This window comes from Anopheles bellator, chromosome 1 (genome assembly GCF_943735745.2).
Source record: "Anopheles bellator chromosome 1, idAnoBellAS_SP24_06.2, whole genome shotgun sequence".
Lineage (NCBI taxonomy): Eukaryota > Metazoa > Arthropoda > Insecta > Diptera > Culicidae > Anopheles > Anopheles bellator.
In genome coordinates this window covers 39733695-39759913 of record NC_071285.1, presented here as the reverse complement: position 1 = coordinate 39759913, position 26219 = coordinate 39733695, and the positions used below count along the sequence as shown (strand labels likewise).

Sequence of the window (26219 nt, the reverse complement as noted above, 5' to 3'; positions counted from 1 at the left end):
TGTTTTGGACAATACTCACGCACGCACACACACTCACTCGCGCCACTCTTCCGCGTATTATCCTTCGCATCTCACAAATTAGCTGCGAACCGCAGGACGAACGAAACTCTCTCTGTTTGTGTACGTTTGCGTCGCAGAGAACACATACAGAATTTTGTACCGTATTTGGCCCTTTTCCCTGGGCAACGCACCCACACACAGCCACGCACGTAGGCACCCACACACAAAGGGCCGATGCGTCGTTCTTTGCACCTTTTCCTTTTGCCCCTCTGGTTTGTGCAACCAACCTCTATTTCGGGCGACTTTTGACTCCGGTTTTTCTTCGCCGCGTTCTTTGATCGGAAAATGGATTCTTTCACCGACAGGTGAGAACCTGGAAATCGTATTCCACCACCAACACTGGCAATGGATGCGCCGCCATCCACCATCGCCGCCACTTTTCACTCGTCGTCGGGGGTCACGCTCACCGCGCGGCCATCGGAACCATTCTTGATTTCGGACAATACCACGGCGCGGCGACCACGGGAACACGGGACACGGGGACTTTGCGGTTCATTTCTCGTCCCCTCTTTTTCGGGTGCATCGGACCCAACATTAAAAACGGCCATAGAACGGGGTCATAACTCACTGGCCGCCGGCCGCTGCTCACAAACTTTTAATTGCGGCGACGAGATGAAAAACGATCCAAACGTGTGAGAGAGAACACTTTTTCGCATCTGCCGGCACGGCGAAAAGCGGCATCGCTTCGTCGGCACACTGCACACTTCCATTTTTCTTACCCTTTTTCTCCCGCTTGACCAGCTGCGTTTCGCTGCGCTTGAAAAAAAAACTTCTTTGGAACAATAGATACGCGCATTACGATTACGATGATACGAATACTTTAACCACAAACACGTAAAATTCGACGGGAATTACCTATCTCTTTCACACGCGCACTTGGACATCGGAAAATGTTTACGTCAAAGTTAAAGCGCGTTGGAACTGCTAACTAAATAAGTAAGTTATTTCGGTGCAAACTTACATCAAATAGTAGGCTTCCTCGCGACGCAACCACAAGCTTGAATTTTGTTTGGGAAATAACTCTTTCTCTGACAACTGCAATTTCTGTTCCTCTGTTTCTATGTTTCTATGTTTCTACGTTCCTGTTTCCTCGTTTCGCTCTCTCTCGTTTGCCATGCGTTCCCGGACTCTGTTTTTTTCTCGATTCGGTCTCTTTTCTCTCTGTCTTTCTCTATTCTCTCTGTATTTCTCTATTCTCTCTGGTTTTGCCTAACATTTTTGCGTTCCCGGTCCCTATTTTTCTCCTATAGAGTCCGCAAACCCATTCTTCTTATTCTTACTCACCCATAAAAAGTAGCCATAAATATGGCAAGATAACAACTTTTTCGAAATTATTTTATGGGAAATTTGGTCAAACTCTTTTTATAGCGCTTGCTATATTCATTTATAGCTTATTCAAAACATCGAAAACTATTATAGGAAAAACACCAGTAAAATTTTAAAAAATAATTTTTGAATTTTGAAAATATTAAACAGAGCTTGTTGCACAGCAACGAACGTACAATCGCTGGGATTTTTTAAATAAAATTTCCCGATGCGGGAAACATCCTATTTCTCCCACCCCCGACAGGGGCCTATCTGGCAAAGCAGGGTGTCAGGATCAGACATAATAGAGAAATATGTAGCGGCCTGACTCAACGCTGTGTGCGCATGGGGCTGAGTCAACCCTGTCCAGATACGACTGTCTGGGCAAGCGCGAGTTTTCGTGCTAGGGTGCCGGCACGCGGCCAGCACTCACAGCATTGTGGCAGTATAAAAGAGCGTGTTGGCTGACGCTCACCATCTTTCCCGTGTGAATAACCTGTGATACCATACCTTTGTACGAATAAATAAGTAACAAGTGATAAAAAAACAAAAACTGCAATGGGCTGGACACATCATAGGAATAAACGAGTCGAGAATCCCAAAAAGACGCTATTGCAAAAGGTACACGGTAATAGGACAGTCGGTAGACCGAGAGTTGACAGAATCTTAGGATTCTGCAATCCTTGATCTTTATTGGTCTTATAGTGTGATTATAATATATCTGAATGCATCTGTATAGCCGCGCGTACATTAACTGATTAGCTTAACCATTTTATGGACAATCAAGGCCGTCAGAACGCACCCATAGTGCATCAACCGATCGTTTCCTGTTTTTCTAATAAAAGTGTTCATGATTGTAACATGATCGAAAAAAACCTCAGCTCCTGAACATTTGAATAATATGTGAAAATATGAGTACATCTTCGTTTTGAATGGCTCTTTCGAGACGTTAGTTTGAGGTTCTAAGAGTAAAATTTGGGCGATAAAATGACATTTAGATGTAATCTAGATGACTGGTGCTGGTGCGGCCATTTGTGGCCATAGGTCAATTTGAGCACGGCGAAAACAAGCTTAGTTGGAAGCTTGAAGTTTTCAGTTTTTCACGCCAATTTCCTTCGTTTTACTTTTTAATAAAGCAACTGGAGAACATTTTTTAAATTTATGAGCAATAATAACATGTTTTCATATTCAAAATGCAGAATTAAAGTTGAGAAACGCATGGTGAAGAATTCACAAGACATTATGCTGTTTATGAGATTGAAATATGGAAGAATCCTCAAAATATCCCAAGTTAACCAATTAATAACGTGAATTAGTTTTTAATTTGAATATTAGTGGTAAAAATAATAGGGATATTGCACGAATTTTCGACAAAAGCGAGCAAGCAATCGGTTAAATAATCAAGCTGTATGAAAATGAAAGTCGTGTTCATCATATTAAACCTGTTGGGCGTAAGACATCAACACCAAGACGAGTTGATAAATGTATGCTGATTATCTCCTTCACGAACCATTTTCATTCGCCTAAAATATTCGCCAAAATCGAAAATCAGAAGATATACAAGTCCCTGTCATAGATAAATCTGGCCTTGTTTTGTGGAAAATTCCGCACCTAACCAAGGACAATTAAAAAAAGAACGGTATTTTACTACAGGAATGCTTTCAAACTTCACTTATTGTGAAAAAAGTCGCTTTGGAGTAATGAATCTTTGGTACGATTCAACTCTTCTGCTATATGAGGTCTAAATTATAATTAGGAAACAACTTGCAACGGCATTATTTTCTAGGGATATTATTTACATAAAGCTCACAAGTTGGTGACCTTTCCTGTTCATGGTGACTCGAAAGCTTACCACAACTGGATGAAAGCAAAAACATTCATGAGTGAAGAAGTCTTATTGGTGAAGATTTCTCCGCTCGTGTGTAGTGTGGCAATCCACAAGTCAGAAGTAGTCATGCAGTATCTCTCTTGACTAAAGCAAATTTTTCATCCTCGTATTTCCTAAAATCCTTTGTGTTCTTGAACTAAGGTTCTTTTCGCTATCCACTGTATATTAGCTTATAGAGGTAATTATCATAAAAATCAGTTAACGAACAGTCTTCTCGTTTTAGATAAAGAACATGGGATTCTTATCGTAGACGTCGGCGGAAATTTGAATGTCACGGTAGGCGGCTTCCAAGTCGTTCATGTTTATGCGCCGACTAGAACGAGAACACAAACGGAAAAGATTATGCATCTTACAGACCCTTGGTAGCGAGAAGCAACTACAGCACACAGGATTCGCCTTACTTTTCCAGGTAAACACGACCGCGGTTGGCGGCGCAGTGGGCATAGTACGTCGGTGCCGGATAGGAGACGGCTCGATTGCAGCTCGCGATCATGTAGCAGAGATTGAGCGTCATCGCTTGCAGCTGATCCGGATCGCATTTCGAGTCGTCGTACAGCACCACGTACTTGGTCGGTTTAGCCACACCCTGGACGGCCGCGTGGCTTACGAGATAAAATTCGAACCGATTCGGCGCAATAATATCGCGATCAACAACCGTGCCCGGTGGAACGTTGCCGTTTTCGCCCTCCGTCGGACAGTTGCCCACCGGGAAGAAGCGCATATGATGGTGCTGGAACGTGACGATGAACGTGACGACCGGTTTGAAGTTCGCTCCGATACGCGCGAGGGCCGCGTGGATGGCCTGCATTTCGATCGTTAGAATTTCCGCAAACTGCCCATCCGAAACATCGTCCCGGTAGTACATGATGCGTTCCGGCAGGTTGCCGTTGTACTTCTGGTACAGCTGAACGTTGCGGTGCACAATGTTCTCGAGATCGAGAATCATTTCTTCGCGCGGCCCCTGAAGCCTCATGCTACAGTTGTACCGGAAACCGTGCAGATCGTACACGGACGCCACACCGACCACACTCGGAATGTCGTCGCCGGTCCAATGCGTAACAACGGCCCCGATGTACATTACTCTTCCTTTGGCCAACGGTGGCTGCGTCTCTGGCGTCAACCGATGATTGCTGCCGTTCGTTATGGCGTTAATCTGAAAACGGGAACACAATTACGAACCAAACGAATATTTTAACGGTCCTGGGAGTGCATATGACTCACCTTCAGCAATATGTTGTTGATCGTGCTCCCATCGGCGCGCTTCTTCTCCACCGTTTCACCTCTAATGCACTGCGTAAGCAGTCCTATACCTTCGCTGGCAAGCTCAGCCTTTTGTATTACTTTGGCGTAAACAGCATCACTATCGCTTGACGGTATGATCACGATCGTGATGGCGGGCTGATCCTTTTTAATGTTCGACAGCACCTGGGACAAATCGCGCACAGCGTCATGGACGTTGCGCACCGACACGAAGGTCCTCTGCATGCTGAACGGTTCAAGTCTCACGTCACATCTGAGCGCGTGGTTGTAGATCTGTTCCCCGAACTCCTGCACCATGGTTTCGTTCGTGTTACCATCCAGGTTAAGAATGCGCCAGACGAGTGTCTTCTTGGCAAGCGTCGAGCTGGGCTCAACAAATTTCTTGCCCTCAGCGCGCCAAACCCCGTCAGAGGGACGCACCTGGTCATTGCCCGCGTAGACAACCGTCGGTGGATTGATGATGCGGGCCGAAAGTTTCTCAAAATCCTTGCGCACCCCCACGCCGAAGTCGATCAGTGTGGGAGAGTTGTTGTACGCGACGCTGGTGCTCAACCGCATAATCTTTTCCTTCCTCTCCTTCACGTTGAATGCAGCAAATTTTATTATCTTTGCCGTGCACTCGTCAGGGTGGGCTTCGTTCAGGGCCTGACCAGGCGGAACATGGCACAGCTCGGGGGGAACGAAAACGCTGCGTACCGTGCTACCGACGTGGAGAACTGGCAACGCTGGATAGCGCAGCTGGAACTTAAATTTTCTACTAAAGTAGTCAGCCACGGTCAATTTGGTGCCATCGTCCTGCGTGAATTGTTGCGCGTTGGCAGCGTCGCGCAACCCATTGCATCGCATTCGCTTCTCTGTGCCATTCGGGCTGCGGTACACAATGTCCATTCCGCGGACGTAGTCGTGTAATTCCTTCACCAACCAACCATCAAGCGGGCGATTTGTTTCCAGGTTACCTCGGTTGAAGCTGGCGAAAATGTCAACCAGCGAACCACTAGAGGGGAAAGCCTTCTGCCATACGTCCACATTCACATACGGTTTGGAGCGGAGGATGACTGACTGGAGCAGCCCGTACCGGAGTTCGAGTCCTTTATCGAGGTCGATGCGATTTCTAGGAATCTCGTACTGTGTAGCCACGGAACAGAGAAGAGTCTGTGAAAAGAGACTACTGTCTGTCTGTGAAAAGAGACATTAAGGAAGTGTCGCGTACATACTCGCAGCACCACGTCCAGGCATTGGATGGCGGCCATCGGTTTGTCCATGGTTCCGACATTCTGCATGTAGCTATAGTTGGAGTACAAGTAACACGGAAACGAACATTTGTTTAGACCACTAAAGAAAATGCGCGATTGCTTGTGAGGAACTTACTTTTTCAACGATCCCAGATCTACGATTGCTGTCAATTTTACCGTCACCTTAAACTGCATTTCTTTACCCTTGTCCGATGGATGGAACGTAACCATTGCTCGTCCATCGTCAACTTTGTGAACAGTGTAGGCATTTTTCTGCCCATCAAAGGCGAAGCGCACGTTGGGGTACGTTTCTTGGCAGAACTGTGCAAACACTGGACGGTAGAATTTTTTCGGACGATCCGGCTCGATCGTTACATCGTAGTGGTAAGCAATTCCCTTGAGATTGTCGATCAGCAGGGGGAAGAAATTAACCTCCAACGTCACCGGTTTACCCCTCTTGCCGTGCGCTCCGCTGCGGCACAGAACCGAACGTAGATCCGTTCGCTGTACCTTTTGCTTGCTCACTTCTTGCATGTTCCTCAGATCTTCCGGAAGCGACGGAAGAACACCATCACTCGATGAAGAAGATTTCGCCAAGGCGACCGAGGGTGTGCGACCTACGGAAGAATCACCGCCACCAGGTTTTACCTTATTCTCTGCTGGTGCTCTGGGGGATGATTGTGGCTGCCCGGGTTGGGACAATGGTCCCTGAGACCCTTGTTGTTGCTCCATGGTTGCTCTTGCCTGGTTCCATGGTCGCTGAGGCTGTTGTCCTGGTTGGTTCCACTGTTCTTGAGGCTGTTGACCTTGATGATGCTGCTGTCCTGGCTGGGTCCACAGTCCCTTAGACTGTTGTCCTTGATGGTACTGGGTTTGTCCACCTTGCTGCTTCTTTTGTTTCTGTTGACTCGGCCCCCCTGGCTGTTGTTCCTTCGGTTGAGTCGGCCCACCTTGCTGTTGTTGCTTCTGCGGGTCTTGTTTGCTTTTATCCGTATTCGATTCCTCTTGAACTGCAATACACGATTTTTATAATAATCGAATGGTTAGCTTTAATTATCGAACGAATATTTGTAAATTTGGTTATTTCATTGTGGTAGTATTAGATCTCAAAATTAATTAGTTCGGTTTTTATTCGACATTTGTGACTTAATTACAACAGCAAACCGTATGATTATCTTAATGAGAGTATTGCCCGTCGTTAGCTACTACTTTTTCCCATCGTTTAGGTAGTTTCTCGATTCCGTGTCGATAGAACTTGTTATCTTTATCAGCGATCCCCTCAGAGCCCCTTTTTGCTATACGTTCATGAAAAGTTAACCCCTGTGCTGCCAAATCGTTACTCATATAACGGAACAAATTCTAGTCCGAAAGAGCAACATCTGGTGAGTAATGCGGGGAGTCATCCCATCCCAGGGGTTCCCATCCGACATTTTCCAGATAGGTTTTGACCGTTTTTGCGATGTGGGATCGAGTTTTGTCATTTTGAAAAATCAGCTTATTATGTCTTTTATCCCATTCTCGTCGTTTTAAACCCACTTGGGTTCAAATGCATTAATTGTTGTTGATAGGACCGTCCATCAATAATTTCATTAGGTTTTAAAAGCTCAAAGTACACCACACCTTTCATATCCCACCATATGCACAGCATAACCATTGCAAAGAGAATATTTCGCATTGGCTGCGATGGGTAACCTTTCTACACTCATCCAATTTGAAGACTATGTAAAATCATTTATTTTAACCAACCTTGCGTAAAATCAAGCAAGTTTGGTAGGATTGCAGGCTACGATACAAGAAAGTATCACATAGTCAAACATCCACCCTAGTTGTTAAGATAATTTGAAATCAACTCTCCAATCTGAAACGCTCGGTGTGCCGGTTTCCAATACTATAAACAAAAATCTTATCGTAGTTATCAACAACGATTCGTCGATTTCTAACGAGGCCGAGTATAAACATGGATAAGGATGTTCCCCCTTTGCACACGCACACCACTTGCAGATATCGTGTGGCCTGAATCCATCCACAGGAAAAAGCATTTTGCGCAAGCCATAATCTTGATCGATTAGATGGTGCAGAGGCTTATAACTTCCATGCTTCATCACTGGGGCCGATTTGTCGGAGCGATTTTATATGAAACCTAAAAGTGCGAGAAACAAATTATATGTGAATAAGAAAGTTTGACTATCCCAAACCTCCGTAACATAAAATTCAGCATAATTCGGGTTGTTGTCGAGCACATCGAACCAAATTCTGCAGGCGGGAGTTTTGGGGAAAGGGAAATTTTCTGGTGAATGTTTGAAACCTCTGGCTTCTATACAAGGGGACAAGGGGGGTTACAAAATCTGGGTAATTTTTGAGCTAACCTCGGATAGTTTTCAAGCAATTTGAGTCAAATTCAGCTGTTACGAGTTTTGACATGTATACAACGGGAAGCGGGAAAGGAAACTGATCGGATACGTCACCGGGAAGTCCGATCGTACGAAACGGACTAGCAACGGGAAGTGGGAAGGGGAGTCGATCAGATACATCACCGGGAAGCCCGATCGGGAAATGGAAAGGAAAGCTGATCGCATACATCACCAGGAAGTCCTTTGAAACGCCGGGTAATCGAGAAATGGGGATGAAATGAGACCTAGCGACGCGCGCTGGGAACAGCTAGTAAGCATATAAATCAAATGGATCAGAAAGCAAGAATCTGATTTATTTTTGCTTAATGCATTTTTGCCAAGGAAACAAACAAAATAAAGTAATTGCCTAATGCAAACGGATTAACAATTTGCATCGGCAATACTTGCGTGCTTACGCAATAAAATTATCTTTTTCATCTTCCACCTAATCACTGCAGTTCAATAATGGCCGACACTTTGCGAGAAAAGAGAATGAGTCATAATTCCAACCTCTCATCGGTCCCCAACGATAAGGCTACTTACCCGTATTCTTTCCCTTTTTGCGACCCATTGCTGTCTGCCTTGCTATTTACTGCTTTAAAATCACTGTTCTACGCACAAACTTGAAACTAGATTCTTTCTGCACAACGTCCAATGAACGAATGAACATATTTTCACGATAAGCTTTTTACGAAGGCCATACTGGGGGGCTACACGAAGCGTGAAAACTGGCGTAAAATTAATTATTAATGTCAAACTGTTTACGCTTCGTATGGCAGCAAAAATATAAAAACGAAATGTGAAACGTGTTTACGTTCGTGTTTTTGGTCCAAGAAAATAGAAATAGAAGAGAAATTAATTGATTTCTGAATATTTTTTTCTTTTTTTTCCGATTTTGTTGCTATACCAGCAAATAAGAACTTAAATTATCCTCTGTTTGTAAGCAAAGCGTATGAAAAAAATAATAACGCTCGGGTTTACGGCTCGCGCGAGGCGTAAACGTTTTGACAGAGGCGCAGCAGTTTGGCATTAATCTGTAATGTCAAAAACATTACGTTACGCCTCATGTAGCCCCCCCGTTAATCTTTGTTTATTCAACAAGTCCATAATAGTATTTAATTCGTTTATCGTAAGTAGTTTGATGCTAGCTTTGCCTTTTTTGATGAGGATATTGTCTCTTGAATATTTAATAGTAGTGTATTCACAATATCTTTGTTGGAAATCAGTGCGATCGTATCGATTTCGTTTAGAGCAATTTGATTCATTTTATAATTTTTCGTCATGCTGTTCGTTGACTTTGTACTGGTAGTTGTGTTCAGTTATGCGTTCGTTCATTGTTGTATTAATGATTCGGAGGTTTTGAGCATCTGGATTTCCTGCTAGAAATTTCCATGCACACCTAGGACTTACCATCTCTTGCTTCTGACATGTGGTTTAATTTTATGCAGATTGCTGTACGTTTCTCTAAACTTTAGTTTCATTACCTCGGTCATTGGGTTAGGAATTATGTTCGTATCATAAGCTGCAATTGCTATTGCATTAATTGCTATTTCTATTTCAGTGACATTCCCCTCTATTATCAAACTCGTACAGTCGAATCGAATGAATTTTTCGTTCTCGATTCTCGAACTCGTTTGCCGGTTTAGACGATTTCCGCGTTTCTGATGATTTCTACGATTTCGATAGCGATAGTAACAGTGAAGGAACTGAAAATTCAAATTCAAATGAAATATTGCTGTCCATCGAGGCTGTCAGTTTGTTTACCATAAAATATTGCTGTGGGTTTAAATGTCACGATTTCACATAAAATTAAGTTGATTGTGAAAATTTACCTAATTTAATAAAAAATCAATCAACAACACGTGTAAATTATTTTATTTTGCGGTAATTCATACAAAAGCAACTTTACAAGAAGCAGTTTAATGAAAATGTAAATGTAAATGTTCTGCGGTTCAAGGGAGAACTCTACTCTATGTACCCCTTAAACGTCAAACCTCACGGTTTGTTTTGGTTTTGCGCGGACACAAACAAGATTTTGGGGAGTTTTAGTTTTACATTGCAAAGTTCTACAATTCTTGTTGTACAGTTCCCAACCAAATAAGATCAAAGTATTCTGTATCGCCCATAAGAACAGTGAACAAAAATGAAGGAACAAAGACGTTTTGGCGTTCGTACGATTCGAAGAAACCACTACAACCACTACCGATTCAAAACAACAACTTGTTTCTCGGAACGAACTCCGCGAGAGTGAGAATGCGAGAGAACCGCGGATTTGCTGCGGAACCGTGCGAGAGTGCGCATCGTGCGTGAATCGTGCAACGTGCGACCAGAGTAATCGGCCATCAGTGTTTTGTGTTTGTGGAAGAAAGTTTCGATCGACGCACAGAAGTGAGGCAAACAAATCAGCAACACACAACAGCTGAGCGGCCGCGTCGTGCATATTTGCGTCATTGTGTAGGGCGCGCTCCATAGTCACATCGTAAGCCCTTCGAAAACCGAAAAAAGCGAGGTCCTTGAGAAGAGCAATTTGTGCCGTGCGTGTGTCGATTTTTAGCTTTCGCACTGTCCTTGCGCCCAACGCCACGATGGAGGAGAAGAGTTTGCTGCTGAACGTCCACAGCAACCTGGAACCGCCGAAGCCCGACGGAAACACGTACCTGATGCGGGGCAACTATCACTACTATCACTACGGCTGCGACGGCTTCCAGGACATGGTAAGTGGGTGTGCTGCACACACGGCCCGACACGATACGCGTTGCTCTAGTTTCAGCCTTTTTCCACAACACTTCCGGGCGCTGGTACAACTCCTTAAGGGGCGCCATGCATTTGCATTCTTCCGTCCACAGTGCGGCTCAAATTTAGTTCCCAAACGACCGCCCGTTGGACCCATTTGGCATTGAAATCATCATCGAGGCCGAAACCAGCGTCATGAGCGATAAACAGGGTAAACAGGATTGGGATAAACAATGCACATAGCTCCTGCGTCGCCCACCAAACACCAATATTCAAAAAGACCTTTAGTATCGCTCAGGAACAATCACTGCGATGTTGAAACTAAAAATGGCCAAAAATTGGTGCGTCACTGTATCCGCGTCGTCATTCATTGTTTCCCACTCACTTGTGGTCCGTTGTTTTCGTTCTGCCCACAGCACTCGGCGTGTGTTTGTGTGTGGAGCGGGGCTTAAGTGCAGTTTTCTTCATCCGATGGCCAGTTCCTCCTGCTGCCGCTTCGTTCCATCGGCAGATGGGATTTTGGGGCCCAGTGTTTGGATTTTCCTATTAATAGAATCGGGGATTTTTCCTTCGGCCGCTTTGCTGATTGGCGCGATTTTTCTGCCCAACCGGCCCATTGTAACCCGGGGCCGGAGGGACAAACACTGTCCGCGCTCGGTGTAGCCATTTGTTTTCCCGCCTCCGCACCAACCGTAAGACGATTACGGTTTGGGGTGGCAAACATGGGCTGATTGCGAAACCCCTTTCGGTGGACCCGCGTTTGGTTTTCTGGGTCGCACAGTCCTGATTCGTCGATGCACTGCCGGAAATCGTAAGGAGCAGAAATCGAAAAAATCGAGCCAAAAGTTCATCGTTTCCCGGTTGTGATCCGGTTAGTAGGAGCATCGGTGCCCTCGTTTCCATCGTGTCCCTTTGGCCTGGTCCCGTTTTTCCGCCCATTCCTGCGAAATGCCCAATGTCAGCTGCACCAAGTGCACTGCCACGGGAGAGCGCGGAGAGAGCCCTTCCTCTCTCTCGCTCTCTCTCGCTCTCCCTCTAGGGGAGGAACAAAAATAAAGATTATTTCATATTCGACTCGGAGCAGAGCCGACGTGAATTTGTGCATTTTCTTATGCTGGTTTGCCAGTAAAGAGAAACCACACGAGCGGGCGAAAACAAATACGGACCGAAAAAACGGTGGTCACAGGTTACATTTGTGGCCACACTTGCCGACACACCCGACGTTGAGCGAATTGGTTAAAATTCCCTCTGCAAAACGCCCCAATAACAAACAAATGGACAGAAAAGTAAGGAAAAATCGGTGCCGCTCGGGGGAAAGTTATGACCCGCACACGCAATCTCTTCCAAACAATGTGTTTCAACAAATTTGCGATCGCAAGAGCGGGGCCAGACCCCATGGTCAGGTTCAGAGAGAATTTATGCAACCGCGGAGCCGGAACCTTCGCCGGGGCCGGCGAGGAACCTTGGGAAAAAGTGTGGCCGTTTTCGAGGCCACTTGCGATTGATTTCGCGCATTTCGCACCGATCGGCGATATGTGAAGGTCGCCCCCGGGTATATGTATTTCACGCGTGTGTCGATTAGATTAAAGGTTGAACGATGGGTGATGAACGAGTTACGTGTCGATGATGAAATAATGTCCGATTCGCTTTTGAGTGGGGGGTATTAATAGCGTGCGAGGGTCTCGGTAATGGCCACGGGGGATACCCTCCTGGATTTGGCGATTCTTGTTTTTTCTGTCTGTTTTTTTTCTCCTCTGAATGCTTTTTCGGAGCGCGTCACAGTCACCACATGGCTATGAACGGTCCAACATCTGCTTTCTACGGTTCTCAATGGGAAAGAATGAACTAGAATTATTGTGTAACGTTGTTGAATATCAATCGATCGTCAATATTTTTTTTTGTAAACGATCACTTCGTTCATAGTGCAGTACAATTTAAAACCACCATAAAATTGAAACTGACACTGTATTAGGCTTTTCGTGAGTCAAGAATTCGTGATGTTGAGTGTCCATCAAGATCGACGGATCCAATAACACCGTATTCCTGCTTTTTGAGAAGATCGTTGAAGCGAAAATGGTTTATTAGCGATAAGTCGAAGATAACAAAACTGAAGCATAATGGGGTCCATTTGATAATATGGATGGATAATGGGGTCCCTATGATAATTTTGTATAATAAAGAGATTGATTAAAGCAAACATCTTTCTAGAATCGATTCCAGGAGCACACTAACTTCTACCATGTTTTGGGGCGTGTGATTTGGTGTTTACATAGAGGCGCATTCACCGTTTGCTGTTTGTCCATAATAGCGTCTACCGGATAGTCCTTGACTGAATCCACCAAGATATGCCGGAGTGCCAAAACAGCCCATTTCAACAGTGTATTGCGGTCGCTCAACCTCACTCGAGAGAAACCGGGAGCAATCAGTCGGGACAACAAATAATATGGCCCCATTTTGCGGCGCGACTATTGAGCCCGTACGATTGGCGTGCAATTAATATTGAAATGTCTTAAGGTCTTCTCCATCGGTCGCGTGCGTGACGACAGTGCAATTGCCTCCTAGAAAACGGCTCCCGTCGCCTCAAGCCTTCATCGAGAGCTCCGGCACGGCCACATTTTAGCAGCCGAGAACACACAACCCTCTTGAACACAAAAGCGTTCGGCCGAGCGGGTTGCGCCTCACTTCCTGTTGCGCCATTTGTCGCGTGTGCGCATTGCGCACCGAGAAATTCGATTCGGATCGCGAATGCTTGATCGCGCTTGTTTTCCCGTGGTGGTTCCGCCGTTTGCATTATTCATCTTGCGCGAAGGGCCAGAATCAATTTAGTCGCAACTTTACTTCCGCACGGCTGTTTCTACTGGTTGGTGGGGAAATTATTTTCCATTCTGTCACGCCGGTCGGCAGAGAGTCGGGTAAGGTATGTGCCATTTACACAAAGGTTGCTAAAACCCTGCTCCACGCTTGGGGCCGAGATTTACAGCCCTCGCGTCCGGTAACGAATTTGTCACGCACTGGTGGACCTCCTCTGGCTGTTATAGATTTCTGGAACAGCGCCACGTCCGTCTCCAGTTTCGACAACGGGGCCGACGTCCTTGGGCCGAGCGCGTCTCGAGAATATCGGTTTTCGGGCGCGCAGTGTGATCGTGTTTCACCCGCGGGTATGTCATTACATTGGTCCGGGGTGCTCCGGCACGATCAAAGCGCATGATTTTAAGGTCAAACCAGTAAGTCACCGTCATCCACATGGCAATTTTGGCAGAGGACCGCTTGGCAGGGTCCGCAATGCGGGATGGGGACCTAAATTCGGTTCAGTTTCATCAGCCATTGATTAATGCTGGCCACGTATCCCGGATGTTACAAAAGTTTGTTTAGTTTTCTCTCGCAACACTTCGCGCTGCGCTTGTTAGGCGCTTCATCATAATTGGTTGTCATGTTCATCCGGATCGTGATTTTAATGATGAATCCCGCGATGCACCGCACTGGAGCAGCAGCACCAAACGAAACCCACCGCTAAGTCGGGGGCCACCGGGAAGTTAAAGGGGTGGTTTAGTGGTGTTTGAAGCAAACAAACAGAACACCACAAACACTGCGCGCTCCAGTTCCGTCTCGGTGGCACAGATTGGCCTGTAGCCTGTCCCCGTCGTCGTAGTCGTCGTTGGGGTTATTTTTGCTTTAGATTGAAACGTATCCCTTACGCCGTGAGCCTCGCCATCTAGCCGTGCCCATCGCAATCATCGTTTTCCGGTTCTGGCCATTCAACTCGATGGGCGGAAGATTCTGGCAGGCGGTAATGCTCGTCAAATCAAGCGGAACCGTGCGTAGGGCAAGATCTGTGATCCGAGCGCCTCCCGTTCGGCGGAGGTGTTTGTTTTTGTCGAGTGTCGCCATCAATGCGACCGATCGCGGTCCCGTGAGGCAACCCGTACCGGCCCCGATCGGATGGATCTGCGATGAGCCGAAATGATGGATGGTGTAAGCGCTATGCACAAATCAACAACATTTTTGAAAGATAATATTAACACTGATTGGTTGAGATTAATATGCAATAGATGAAACGACTATAAAAATTGATACTTTTTTGACAATGTTTTCTAACTCTTTGTTAGTCTGTTTATGACGTATGACACTTTTCGTTATTCGATGTTCATCGTACTCAGAAAATCAATGAGTATTTGAGCCGATTATTAAATATTATATTTCGCAAAGTTTGCGACTTTATATTCTTATCAGTCCGTCTGACACTTAATGTATGATGGTGAATCTCCCGCGTTTGTTTACTCAGAATTCAATTAATTTTTACTGGCGCCCTCTCGGGTGACTCATATGCCGTTTGGAGACGACTTCAATGCACCCATAAAATCGGCACCGGATGGTCGTCGCGTTGCTGACCTACAACGGCCCCCTCCGGACACTCGGGACAGTCACAACCACCGAGAAACGCTTCTTTAGAGCGATGGTGTAAATCACTAGCTTCGGATGCGCGCCTATCTAACGATTTATTCAAATAAATGATTTTCAAACAGCCTCGGTTAGGTTACGAGCGGTTGCGTTGGCTGGCAGCACGTAAGATGAGTCCTCACTCGGTCCAATGCTGTTAATGCTCTGGGGCAGATTGCAGCGGAAGATTTATCTGCCTGTACAATGGAGAAGGTCGTTAAATGGTGTGCGCCACAATGACAGGGCACAACATTCTTTGGTCCATCGGTTTCAGATGGTGTTGGCGGACATTATCGCTGAACATCTTAGTACGCAATGGACACGCTTCTCACGCATCAATCTGGACCCATTCCGGAGGGGGGTCTAAAGCCTATCTCAAGCCGTGACAACCGCGTCAGCTGTGCGAATTCACACGCCAGCTTGTCTCAAGACTGGACGCGACAGAAGGCGAATCTGTTTCCACTTTGTTGGTAGACGCATTAAATCTTGGCGTCTTTTATTCTGCTCGATTCAGACTCCCCCGGTTCTGTTTTGCTCTCCAGCTTGTAATTCCGGAGACTTCCGCCCCCGGAGGGGTTTGCGTGACCACGAATGGTGCCCCTGTTTCTTTTGGCTCTCCTTTTTCGTTCCAAAATCGAGGTAAAGTCTACTGACGACGACGACGCAGCCGCCGTTCGCGACATCATCTAACATTCGCGGAACGACCGGAACGTCCGTGGCGCGTGGTGAATCAACGTAAATAATTAGTTAATTATTGTCGTTTAGTCGGTCGACCTGCCAGTCTGGAGCTGCGCGCGGAAGTAGCCGTCGGATCGGGTTTTTTTACTGCTACAATACAATGCCGCCCTATGTGGACCTAAAGAATGCAGACGCGAAGCGAATTCCGGTGACGCACGGCGGTCTTACGCGCACAACGGCGACGTATAAAGCTGCAACGTGCAATAATGTGCATGGTCTGGCGGGTGGATGAAGCTGAGCTGCATAATTGGTCGTCGTTTGAGGATGACGCACCAACAAAATCGGAGGAAATATCCAGCGGAAACATTTGCAGTCCCTTCCCAGGCGACAGCACCTTAGCGATCACCTCTCTGCGATCGACGCGATCACTTTAAGTCGTCTCACTGCTCATTGTTGTTTATGGCGCCTCGTTGCGCATCGAGCACTAAACGGGAAATCCAAGGTGTTGGACCCTTCGCCGTTTGCATTCTGGCCCTAGGCAAGGGAACCGAATGGAATCTCTTCGGAAGGTCCGAACGGGCCCTCGAGAAGCAGTAGCTGAAACGTCAAGATCGAAGCCCAGCTTGCGATGGATGGGAAAATTGCTTACTGGACCGTGGTAGTAATGATGAGGCCGCAGCAAGTACCTCGTGCAACCTCTGGCAACCTGTAATTTCGAGGCCGAGGCCTTGTTCCAACCATCCATCCGGCCCCATCGATCATTGCGACGATCGTGCATTGGGTAACGTGTACAACGAGCCGGCGAGGGAGTACAAGTGCAGCTGCAGAAACCTGTAAGCGATACAGCACAGCCCACTTACCACCCGCGAGACGACTTAAATGGTGCCTGCGCAAGACAATAAACGTACGAAAACCGTTTGCGCGGTACACGCGTACCGGTCAGGAAAGTTGGTGGGGGCGATCGTGTTTGTCATTCGCCCCTCCGGTTGTAGGTCTTCAATCGGACCCCTGAATTCCCTGCAACTCTGTATCGACATTCACCTTAGAATTAGTGAAGTACTTTAGAACTACATGTAATCTTAATCTTTTAAATTTTTTTCTCTACTGTTGAGTAAAATTATATTCCTTTATTTCTGAAACGAGCCCTGTTCTACTTTATCACCTCAGATGACATCACTGCGATTCCGGGGCCCAATAAGGTCTTCGAGGTCTTTTATAGTCTTCAAATTGTTTATGGTACAGGCTTTTATTGAATCGAAAATTCAAGAACATCATGCAGTCCCCTGACACCACAAATCGCGAAAGCTTTCCATTGATATTGGAGTGGAGTCTATTGTTTGGCTTACTGTTTGGTTTCTGCCACCCGTTCTGAAGTCTTTCAGGGACCTTTTACGGGCGCATTGGCGGTTGCTCAAACACACGATGAGTGCCAACCGATGTCTCTGGCCGTTAACCGTGTCGGTATCTCCAAAGAAGAATGGCTCACTGATGGTCTTTGAGCCAACGTCCGCCGAGACAATTACATTCTCGCATCATGGCGTTTTTGACCAATGAGAAGATTCTCAATGCTTCGAAAGCGACAATTATGTTGGACAAAAACACGAGACAAGGCTGGGCTGCATAATTGGGCCAATCCATTATTTCTACAATAAAGGGTTGCAATTCAACTAAGTTGTATAAAGGTTTCTTAAAGATTGTCCCTGTCCAACAATTCTGGTTCCAGCTAACAATAGAAATTTCAAATAACAGCTCATAAAAAGTAAACAGTAAAAGTAACCTATAAATTTAAATATACTCCCCTCCTGTCGAGGCCGTAATAGTATAGGCCATTGGTGAGTTAACTTGAAACCATTAGCCCCCTATTCCTGTCAAGTAAATAACAACTCGATGCAGCCGTCATATTTCAGCGCAAACCCCATACGCGCGCTTTCACGTTCATAATTCTGCGCCATTAATTCCGCATTTTATGCCTCGCAGAACAATTGAAGCAGAAGCCGGGCGGACGGGCGATCAAGGAGGGCCCAAATCCCCCCCGCGGGGTGGTGAGTTCATAATTGACCGCAAAGGCCCGGCGAAGGGATGTTTCCCATCGAAACCCTTTAAATAGAAACGACGACGGAGAAGCACGCCCGATCAACAACTTCGGTCTCGGGGTTTTCGGCTCAATATTGGCGCGGCGCTGACGTTGTTAAACACACGTCGGTCGGTCGAAGTGATGAAAAATGATCATCCTCCGGTCGGAAAATATTTTGCCACAAAACCATTCACCAGCATCCATCCGGCGGCAACAGCAGCATCATCGGCCGGTTTTGGGGGGGGGGGGCTCGAGAGAGCATAAACATCCGTCGGTGGCCGTTGGTTGGATAAATTTTCCTGCCAACCGCCAATTCAGCCGATGGAACCGCGCACTCTTACGTCATCGTTCGATTGATTTGGAGTTTTTCGTTTCGATGTTCCATTCTCCAACCGAGTTTTGGGGATCGGCGAAGCAGAGAGTGCTGATTTAGCCGTTTTCACGAGCGGAACAATTGGACGGACGAGAGTTCTTTGCTTCTGTCAAAAAAGATAAAGATCTCATCATCTGCGCTCGATTCATCAATCAAATCGAAGAACAAAATCAGAGGGTTTTTTTTAGTGAATTCGGCAAAATTGCACCAATCGACCAGAAAGTGTGTCCGTTGGGTGGCGTCACGGCAACACATCGATCGATGAGTAATTTGTTTACCTTCCATGCGTGCTTCGAGGCCCGGACGGTGGACAAATACGGCACCCGGTAGTTTATTATCGCAGCCGTAACTGCCAACCGAAGGTGACGCCGCTGGGGCAACATTTACGGTTCACTCATGTTTTGCGTTTCCGAACGGAGATGGCTGCAATGTGGAACAAGTATCCGGCGCGCAATGTATTCCGCTGTTTTTTCCTCATTTTATTGCTCCGAAATGATGAGTTTATTGATTTCGTTTGCCTTCCTTTTTATTACCTTCCAAACCCACAGGGTTGGGGCTGCGGCTACCGGACACTGCAATCGATCTGCTCGTGGATCATCCAGAGTGGTGGTTCGGCAAGGACGGCGACCAGCGGCACCGACGTGCCGAACATCCCCACCATCCAGCAGACGCTGGTCGAGATCAAGGATAAACCGGAGCGGTTTTTTGGGTCGCGCGAGTGGATCGGAACGCTTGAAGCGATCTACGTCATCGACACGCTTTACGATGTATCCTGCAAGGTTCTGCATATTGCCCGGAGCGACACGATCGCCAAGCATGCCGACACGCTGCGGGACTACTTCGAGCAATACGGTGGTCTGATCATGATGGGTGGCGATATGGATGCGGCTTCCAAGGGTATCGCCGGGATCCACGTGAGCGTCGACCAGGACGTCTACCTGCTGGTGGTCGACCCACACTATGCCGGGAAAATCCAAACGAAAGAGGAACTGTACACGAAGCAGTACGTCAAGTGGCAAAAGGTGGAAGACTTTGTCGACAGCTCGTTCTACAACCTGTGCCTGCCGATGCTCAAGGGGCGCGATCCGGCCGCGTAGGCCGGTGGCCGAGGTGCGTCGTGCGGTAATACAGGACTTTTGTAGTGGACAAAATTGGACAATAGTGTTTCGTTGCCATCTCAATGTATCGTAAAAACCCCGGTCGGAGAAGCTTTCCGGCGAAGCTAACGGGACGCGAAGCGTCAAACAAACCAATACCTGCGAACGAACGACAGGTCACTAGTATAACGTAAATGTAAGCAACGTAAAATTCGATTTTCTATGTAATCAAAACAAACAAACCAGGTGTGGCCGAACGTATCTCCAGCACAAGCCGGTTGTTGTGCTCGTCATCAGCATATCTCGTGATTTTTGGGGCCGGTCCAAAAATTCGAATCCATGTCACAACGCGCACCCTCTGGGGCCACACATACTTTCACTTCCTCCCGAACACGTTCATGTGGGACCAAAACGTTGGATTTGGCATAGCGACCACGACCGGGACAAGTGGTTATCATATCTCGTGTGGGGCACCTTCCTTTAGTGTATAGTAGAAAAATGTGTTAATTGTTGAGGAACCAAATAGACAAATTTGAAACGAGCGACGTAGCTAAATTGCTAATGAATATAATCTCGAAAATTAGCCAATTAGAGATCCGTACCATCCTTCGTTCCCCTGCCAATGGAATTCGCGTTATCATTCGGACCGAACAGTGGTAGAATAAGCTTTCTGGTCAGGCTTCCAGTATCCCAGGCTAAGTTTCCTAAATCGTTTCTGTTGATTACCGTTTACACTCATCTGTGTATTGTGCCTTTGTATTTTCTGTAGCTCGATAAAAGGCCCCATTTCATTTGAAACACATTTTTGGTTTTTCTTTGGACAATTCTTAGACAATTTTAAAAGCTGTACTTTGCGATGCTTCACTCCACAATTTCACCACTGCCAATATCTGTACACTCGTCGGCGGTCGGTGTTTCTCTCGTCTTGAGGCAGATTTCTCGTCCGCCAGAAAATCGTGAAGATAGGCAATGGTAGAATTATTTTAAATACTAATCTAAACGCGCTGATAAAGGTTAAAGTTGCAAACAAACAAAAGTCCCACTTTAAACATCTGGTCAGTGTTGAAGTTTCTCGTCGTTCTTATCGGTTGTGTCTCCTTCTTAAGCCTAGAAAAAGAACGCTGCCACGGCGAATGGACCGGCCTCGGACCTTGCCGCCATTGGATTTCTAATCCGACGTTAATATTTAAACACACATTAACACGATTAAAGATAGTAGCGCAGTTATGGTAACCGCAGAAGTGGAAGTGCATTGTGGATTATTTTTGTTGTTATATATTTATAGATTTTAAAATGTGAAACAACCCCAGCAGCGAGAATAAAGAAAAGAAAGTATTTACTGGAACCGCAACAGCCCTCTACAGGGTTTCCACTCGCATCTGCACAATTATCCGAATCCGAGTGATTGAACTGTTTTAAGCTGAAAAGGTTTTCTCAATTCTCTACCCAAGAACTGCACGGCCGCTTGGTTTATAATTTAATCTGGCATCTTGCATGGACTTTATTTCCCCTTGTTTAACCAGGAAGGAAGTGTATAAAGTTTCAATTTAAAACTATCTGTGTGTTCTAAGAGTGGTGTGTGGTTTGTCGTAACTAGTTTCGTGTTGGACATATTTTGATTAAATTATAATAATGCTGTTTGCATGACCTGGCGGCAGCTCGTCGATCGAGTACGACCACGGCATGTCGTACTGCTGCTAAACGTCGTGTCACTTTGAGAGCTTTGTGTTCTTTTTATGCTTTGTTAGTTTTAGTGTTTTTACCTGATTTCTAGCGACCACTAGGCGACCATTCTTGCCCTTCGATGGAGCGTCCATAGTTTATCAAATGTAATCGTGAGAGTATGCTGATATTACACAATCGTTGCTAACTTTAACAATGTGCTTTCAGGATGTTGGCGTTGGCGTATGTTGCGCGCGTGGAAAGAGAATATGGTTGCGTTTGTGTGTGTGTGTGTTTGTGTGTATTACAGCAACTGTCGGTGTTAGCTAAGAATGATAACTCTGACGACGTATGCCCTTGCATAACTTCTTGGTTAGAATAGTGCGCTCTCTTTTTAAACTTTTACGTTTACTAATTTTCGTTAACGATTTGCGGGGCTAGTATCTGCGTGTGTGGACCTGTTAAATGCCTGTTTTTCGTTGCCGATGTACCATCATCGTTTTACGTTTTCCGTTTTCCCCATCAGTTTCCGCCGTCTCTAACAAGCATTAGCGTTAGGTGTTGTAACATGTGTTGGTTTGTTGGTTTAATAATTTCCATCTCTGTATGTGCTCCACGCGCTGTCTACAGCACGCGAGAAGTGGTACCAACAGTTGTAGGCAGGTAGTAGAGTTTTATAAATGTACATCTGTTTGCTACTCACGACGATAACAATGTTGGTTTCGTGCTTAAATTTTACCCGCGGCGTGGATGGTTGTGCAATCTTTGCCCGAAATGAAGAAACAACGAAACATGCAACTGTTGTACGTTCGACAAGTAAAAACGGATTTGCTTTCAACTCTGTTGTTCGTTTCTTTTTTTACTAATTTTCAATAGAAAATATTGTTGTTGTTAACATGTGTTGTTTCATTCTATGTTCTTATTTGCTTGCGTATGCCAGGTTCTAGAAAACCTGTAATCTTTTTCATATTTTGAATGCATGGTAATCTTAGGTATCGTTTTTAGTTGTTCCTTCGCATCCTTCTACCGTGCCTTGCCACCGTGTCAAACGGACGACGTGTGGTTGTGGTGAGACCATTTGTTGATTGACTTTTACCCTTTTCATTTCCCGCATTTCCCGAACGAGGTGGGCCAAACTGGATACGGTTTCGAACGCCCGAGGAGAAAGTATCGTTTTTTTTGCTCTTTGCTTGGGGGTTTGGTTGCTTTTTATGTTATTTGTGCATATCACATTGTTTGATTTCTTCTACATAACAGCATTAGACTAAAAACTGAGATTTTCAACACCATCATCGCCGGTTCGCTAGTAACCTGACGTCCCGGAAAGGTTCTAAGAACTTTCACACAGAGATACGGTCAACGATGAGCAAAGAGTGAGCGCTAGCTTGAATGAAAACGGGTTAAAAGACCGCAATACGCCATACCTCATGCCGCTGTACCTTACGATGGAATCGTGTGATGGTCTTGCCAACAGTTATCAAAAGAATGCATTCCCGGTCACGAAAACAAAACGAAAAACTGATGGAAATGCAACTACTTCTGAGGAGCATGTAGTTAAGAAAGTAGTACTTTCTAGAGGAGTTGGAAAGATATTTCGACGAAGAGGAATCAACATTTCGTACGTCTCTGTCGTGCGTGCGTTATTTTCTGACAGATCGACCTCTGTCGGACGATCAACTTGAGCTGACGACGATCGATCTCGCCACCATTATCTTTTATCACTATCTTTTTCGCCTGCCCTTACTCACTTCTTGTACAACATTTGCGTGTGTAATGAGTTTTTGTATATAGATATATGTATATATAACTTCAAATACGGAGATTCCTTACCTACTAGTACCATTGTTGGTGGTATCATATTCGTTCGATTGCTATCTTTTACTATCCCGTTTCTCCAGCGTTAACCTATGGAGCAGTGGGTTCGAGTAGATCCAGGATTCTCCATTCACGCCCTTAAAGTACTAAAATTAAGAGAAAAGAGGAAATTGTAACAAATTCGTCCCTACATATCTTTGGTGTACATAGAGGGTGATCTGTTGGATCTGTCTATAAAAATTCTGAAATGTTATACAATTGATTACCTTCGTTTCCCACTCGCCAAACGTTTCCTTGCGCTCCTTCGCCTCTTCCCGCTGCTTCTGCTCAACCTGGAACTTTGCATTCGTTGCCTTTTCGATGTCATTCATTCTGCAAAGGAACGAGAAGCACGAAAACACACGTTTAGCCCGGGGATAAACATTTACTTCAACGGCAGAAGTTTGCTGCTTTACTCACTTCAAACCGGCTGTAACCTCGCGCCACACCTTGCGCGATTCATGCTCCTGCTGCTCGCCAACCGGGCGTACCTTCTTCTTGAAGATAGGTATGCTATTTACATCGACGAACGTTTCGAACTTGGATGGTTTGCTGCCGTCGTTGAATTTGTACTCCATTAGGCCGCTCCATTCGCCGCTAATGCTGAGGAAAGACTTTTTATCATTGGGACCGTAAATCTGCGGAGGATAGAAACGGGTTTGAGAACGGCCTGTTGCACAGATAAGCAGCACAAATCCAACGCGCCATCCATACCTCGCCCTGTATTCGGTTCTTTTTCCCACCGTAGAACGGTTTCGTGAGAAAGTCGATGTCCGCCCGGTATCCCGACTGCGGGCAAGTGATGGTTACCGTACCACCAAGCTCGATCCACGGTATCGTCAAGATGGACCTGCAGTAAGCCGAAAACAACGTTTACAGCGATGTTTATCACATACCGGGATTACTAAATGAGAGACGCCTTACCGTCCGTAGCCGTTCGGAAACGTAACAACATACTCTTCGTTGAGATCGCACAGCGTCACCGTGCCTTGGCCAATGTTGTGGACGCCTATCGAGAGACCGAGAAACTTTGACTTTGTCCACACGTGCGCGGAGAAGCTGATCTTTTTATTGTAGTGCTCAGCATAAAACGCTGATACTGGAAATGGATGTAAATGGTCGGTCAAATATGTACGAAGATATTACTAACCTAGAGCTTTGCTAAACTTCGCTACGTAGGCTTACTTGGAGGATGGTGCGACACCTGTTCGGCTATGAACGTTAGCTGGTCCCTGCGGCACCACGGCACTGGCCCATCCTGTACCTCAACGTTTGACGCCTCATCGCCAGTTGCTGTCGGGAAAAATAAAACACAGGCAATAGGGATCTTACTTCCGGCTGACCATGCTGCCGGTCCGTTGTTTCGGATACTCACGCAACTCTGGAGTATCCCAGTGGCATTGGAATATTTCGCCCAAGATCGGATTGTACGGCTTCTTCGCTACGGAGCTCTTCCGTCCGGCGTGGTACGCGCTCAAGTACCACCGGACGACCTGTATCATCCGTTCGCGGGTATCATTCATGTCCGCTATCCGCAGAAACAGGTCCGGATGGGCGAAGTAGTCGGCGTACATCTCCAGCAGCGAGCGGCGCTCGAGAATGAACGTTGGCAGCACCACCTTGGTCAGGTCCATACCGATCTTCACCTGCGACAGCAAGTGCGTGACAACGGACCCGTGTGACTCCATCGACAGGTCGTTGTCGGACTCGTCTTCGTATAAGGCATCGTAATCGAGGCTACCATCGGTGCGGATCGGTAGGGACTTCGAGTCGTACGACTTGCGGGCTACACGATGCAGCCCTGCACCGTATCCTGAGCCGGTATCATGGCCGGACGTGGTGCCGCCGCTCGATGATATGGATGTCGGTTCGAGGATGCTGTCCTGCTTCTTGAGCGATCCGGCGCCACTGGTATTGTCCTCCGCCGTAACATAGTTGTCCTCCACCGACAAGCGGGCAGTGTGCTCGGATAGTGTTCGAGTGTTGCTGTAAACGAAATAAAAGAATCAGTCATTTGTTTGCAGCAATCCAGTTGCTACTATTAATATTATAACAGTTATTGTAATGGAAATATGATGTTGATAAATTACGATTTTCGCTGTTCCGTTCGAATGTATGAAATGGACCAAATTGACCAAATGGACCAACATGAATTTCACTCCCAAAAGAAAGGCATAGTGAATAATTTTAAAATGTTTCGACTCTCAGAGCCTGTGCAATACCTTTCAAAAACTTTTCCACGACCTTCTGACAGTTTAACCGGGGATTATGATTCCAACGCGTGCAGCACTCTCGTCCGCTGTCCGGAAAACAGAAAAGTTTCGCGAAAAACATGAAGAACACCCCTGCAGCTGGCTCGTGGGTTTAATATTTCTAACGCCAACGCAAGCATTAAATAAATCAAGGCACCGATCGAAGTCCAAAACGAAACGAAAAAGGGGCAACAAATCCCTCGTACCACCGTTGGCCAACTAAAAAACAAAGAGGCAAACTGGAACACCGCAAGAAGAAAATCTGCATTGCATCGGAAGGCGCAAATTTCTTGGTCGTCGAAAAGGGAAACAACCCACCGTGGCCGCGCAAGCCGAGATCGGCATGGCGAAACTGGGAGGTGAAACAGCAAACCATTTGTAACGACCTCCGCACGGTTTCCGTCTGCAATGCGATCCCCGGTGGAGGAGCCTCAGAACAGCTGAAGGTAAAATGGGCCGCTTTCATTGGCCGTCGGTGGTATGGTGGAAGGCAGTTTCGCCAAAAGACCGATAGCCACTTTAACCCTGAAACTCCTTTACACACGGAAGCGTGTGCTGCGTGGAGCAGGCAAATGGCCAACGAAAGAATCGAAGACGTTGTAGACCACGGGAAAGCCCCCACGAAAAGCCCCGCGTACGTGAAATGTTTGCAAAACAAATGACATCAATGAAAAGGCGCACTGCTGCTGCCTATGCTCGGTGGTGGCCTTATGCTGCGAGAAGACAGCATAGCAGCATAGCTTCTCATGGCAGAGGCACGGTTGGGAAGAAAATCAATATCTTGCGCTTGGCTGGTTTCGGTGGTCTCCGCATTCGTGCGGCCTCGATGTCAGGTTGTCATCTGTGGGGCCGCCTAACTAGACGAAGAGCGTAAAGCAATTACCAACACACCACGAAAGGGGCTGTTGTCGCGAATGTTACGAA

General features: G+C 46.3%; 3 protein-coding genes across 5 annotated transcripts in view; 1 reads left to right on the top strand and 2 right to left on the bottom strand.

Moving 5' to 3' along the window:
• Window positions 1–2677: 2677 nt before the first annotated feature.
• LOC131215580 (protein argonaute-2-like) lies at window positions 2678–6964 on the bottom strand. The gene is made up of 6 exons (XM_058209972.1): window positions 6955–6964; window positions 5882–6755; window positions 5728–5797; window positions 4475–5638; window positions 3655–4406; window positions 2678–3566 (listed from the first exon to the last, which is right to left on the bottom strand). Exons 1-6 carry the CDS (start codon window positions 6962–6964, stop codon window positions 3473–3475), a joined length of 2964 nt encoding a protein of 987 aa, XP_058065955.1. The 3' UTR covers window positions 2678–3472.
• Window positions 6965–10251: 3287 nt separating this feature from the next.
• LOC131212780 (probable Ufm1-specific protease 1) lies at window positions 10252–20866 on the top strand. Its single transcript, XM_058206798.1, has 2 exons — window positions 10252–10849; window positions 18979–20866. The coding sequence occupies exons 1-2, from the start codon at window positions 10721–10723 to the stop codon at window positions 19525–19527; spliced, it is 678 nt and encodes a 225-aa protein (XP_058062781.1). The 5' UTR covers window positions 10252–10720; the 3' UTR covers window positions 19528–20866.
• A 150-nt stretch (window positions 20867–21016) lies between these two features.
• The window catches only part of LOC131205657 (oxysterol-binding protein-related protein 9), a 31538-nt gene continuing 26335 nt past the window's right edge, over window positions 21017–26219 (bottom strand). For 2 of the 3 annotated variants that reach the window (XM_058197852.1, XM_058197853.1), the window contains 7 exons: window positions 24419–25029; window positions 24229–24336; window positions 23968–24142; window positions 23758–23893; window positions 23464–23681; window positions 23271–23376; window positions 21017–23150 (listed from right to left, as the gene is read on the bottom strand). In XM_058197852.1, coding sequence (XP_058053835.1) covers window positions 23061–23150; window positions 23271–23376; window positions 23464–23681; window positions 23758–23893; window positions 23968–24142; window positions 24229–24336; window positions 24419–25029 — 1444 coding nt within the window. In that variant the 3' untranslated portion in view covers window positions 21017–23060. Of the gene's footprint in view, window positions 23151–23270; window positions 23377–23459; window positions 23682–23757; window positions 23894–23967; window positions 24143–24228; window positions 24337–24418; window positions 25030–26219 lie in introns of those variants that run through there. The other variant, XM_058197854.1, reaches the window with a different exon arrangement.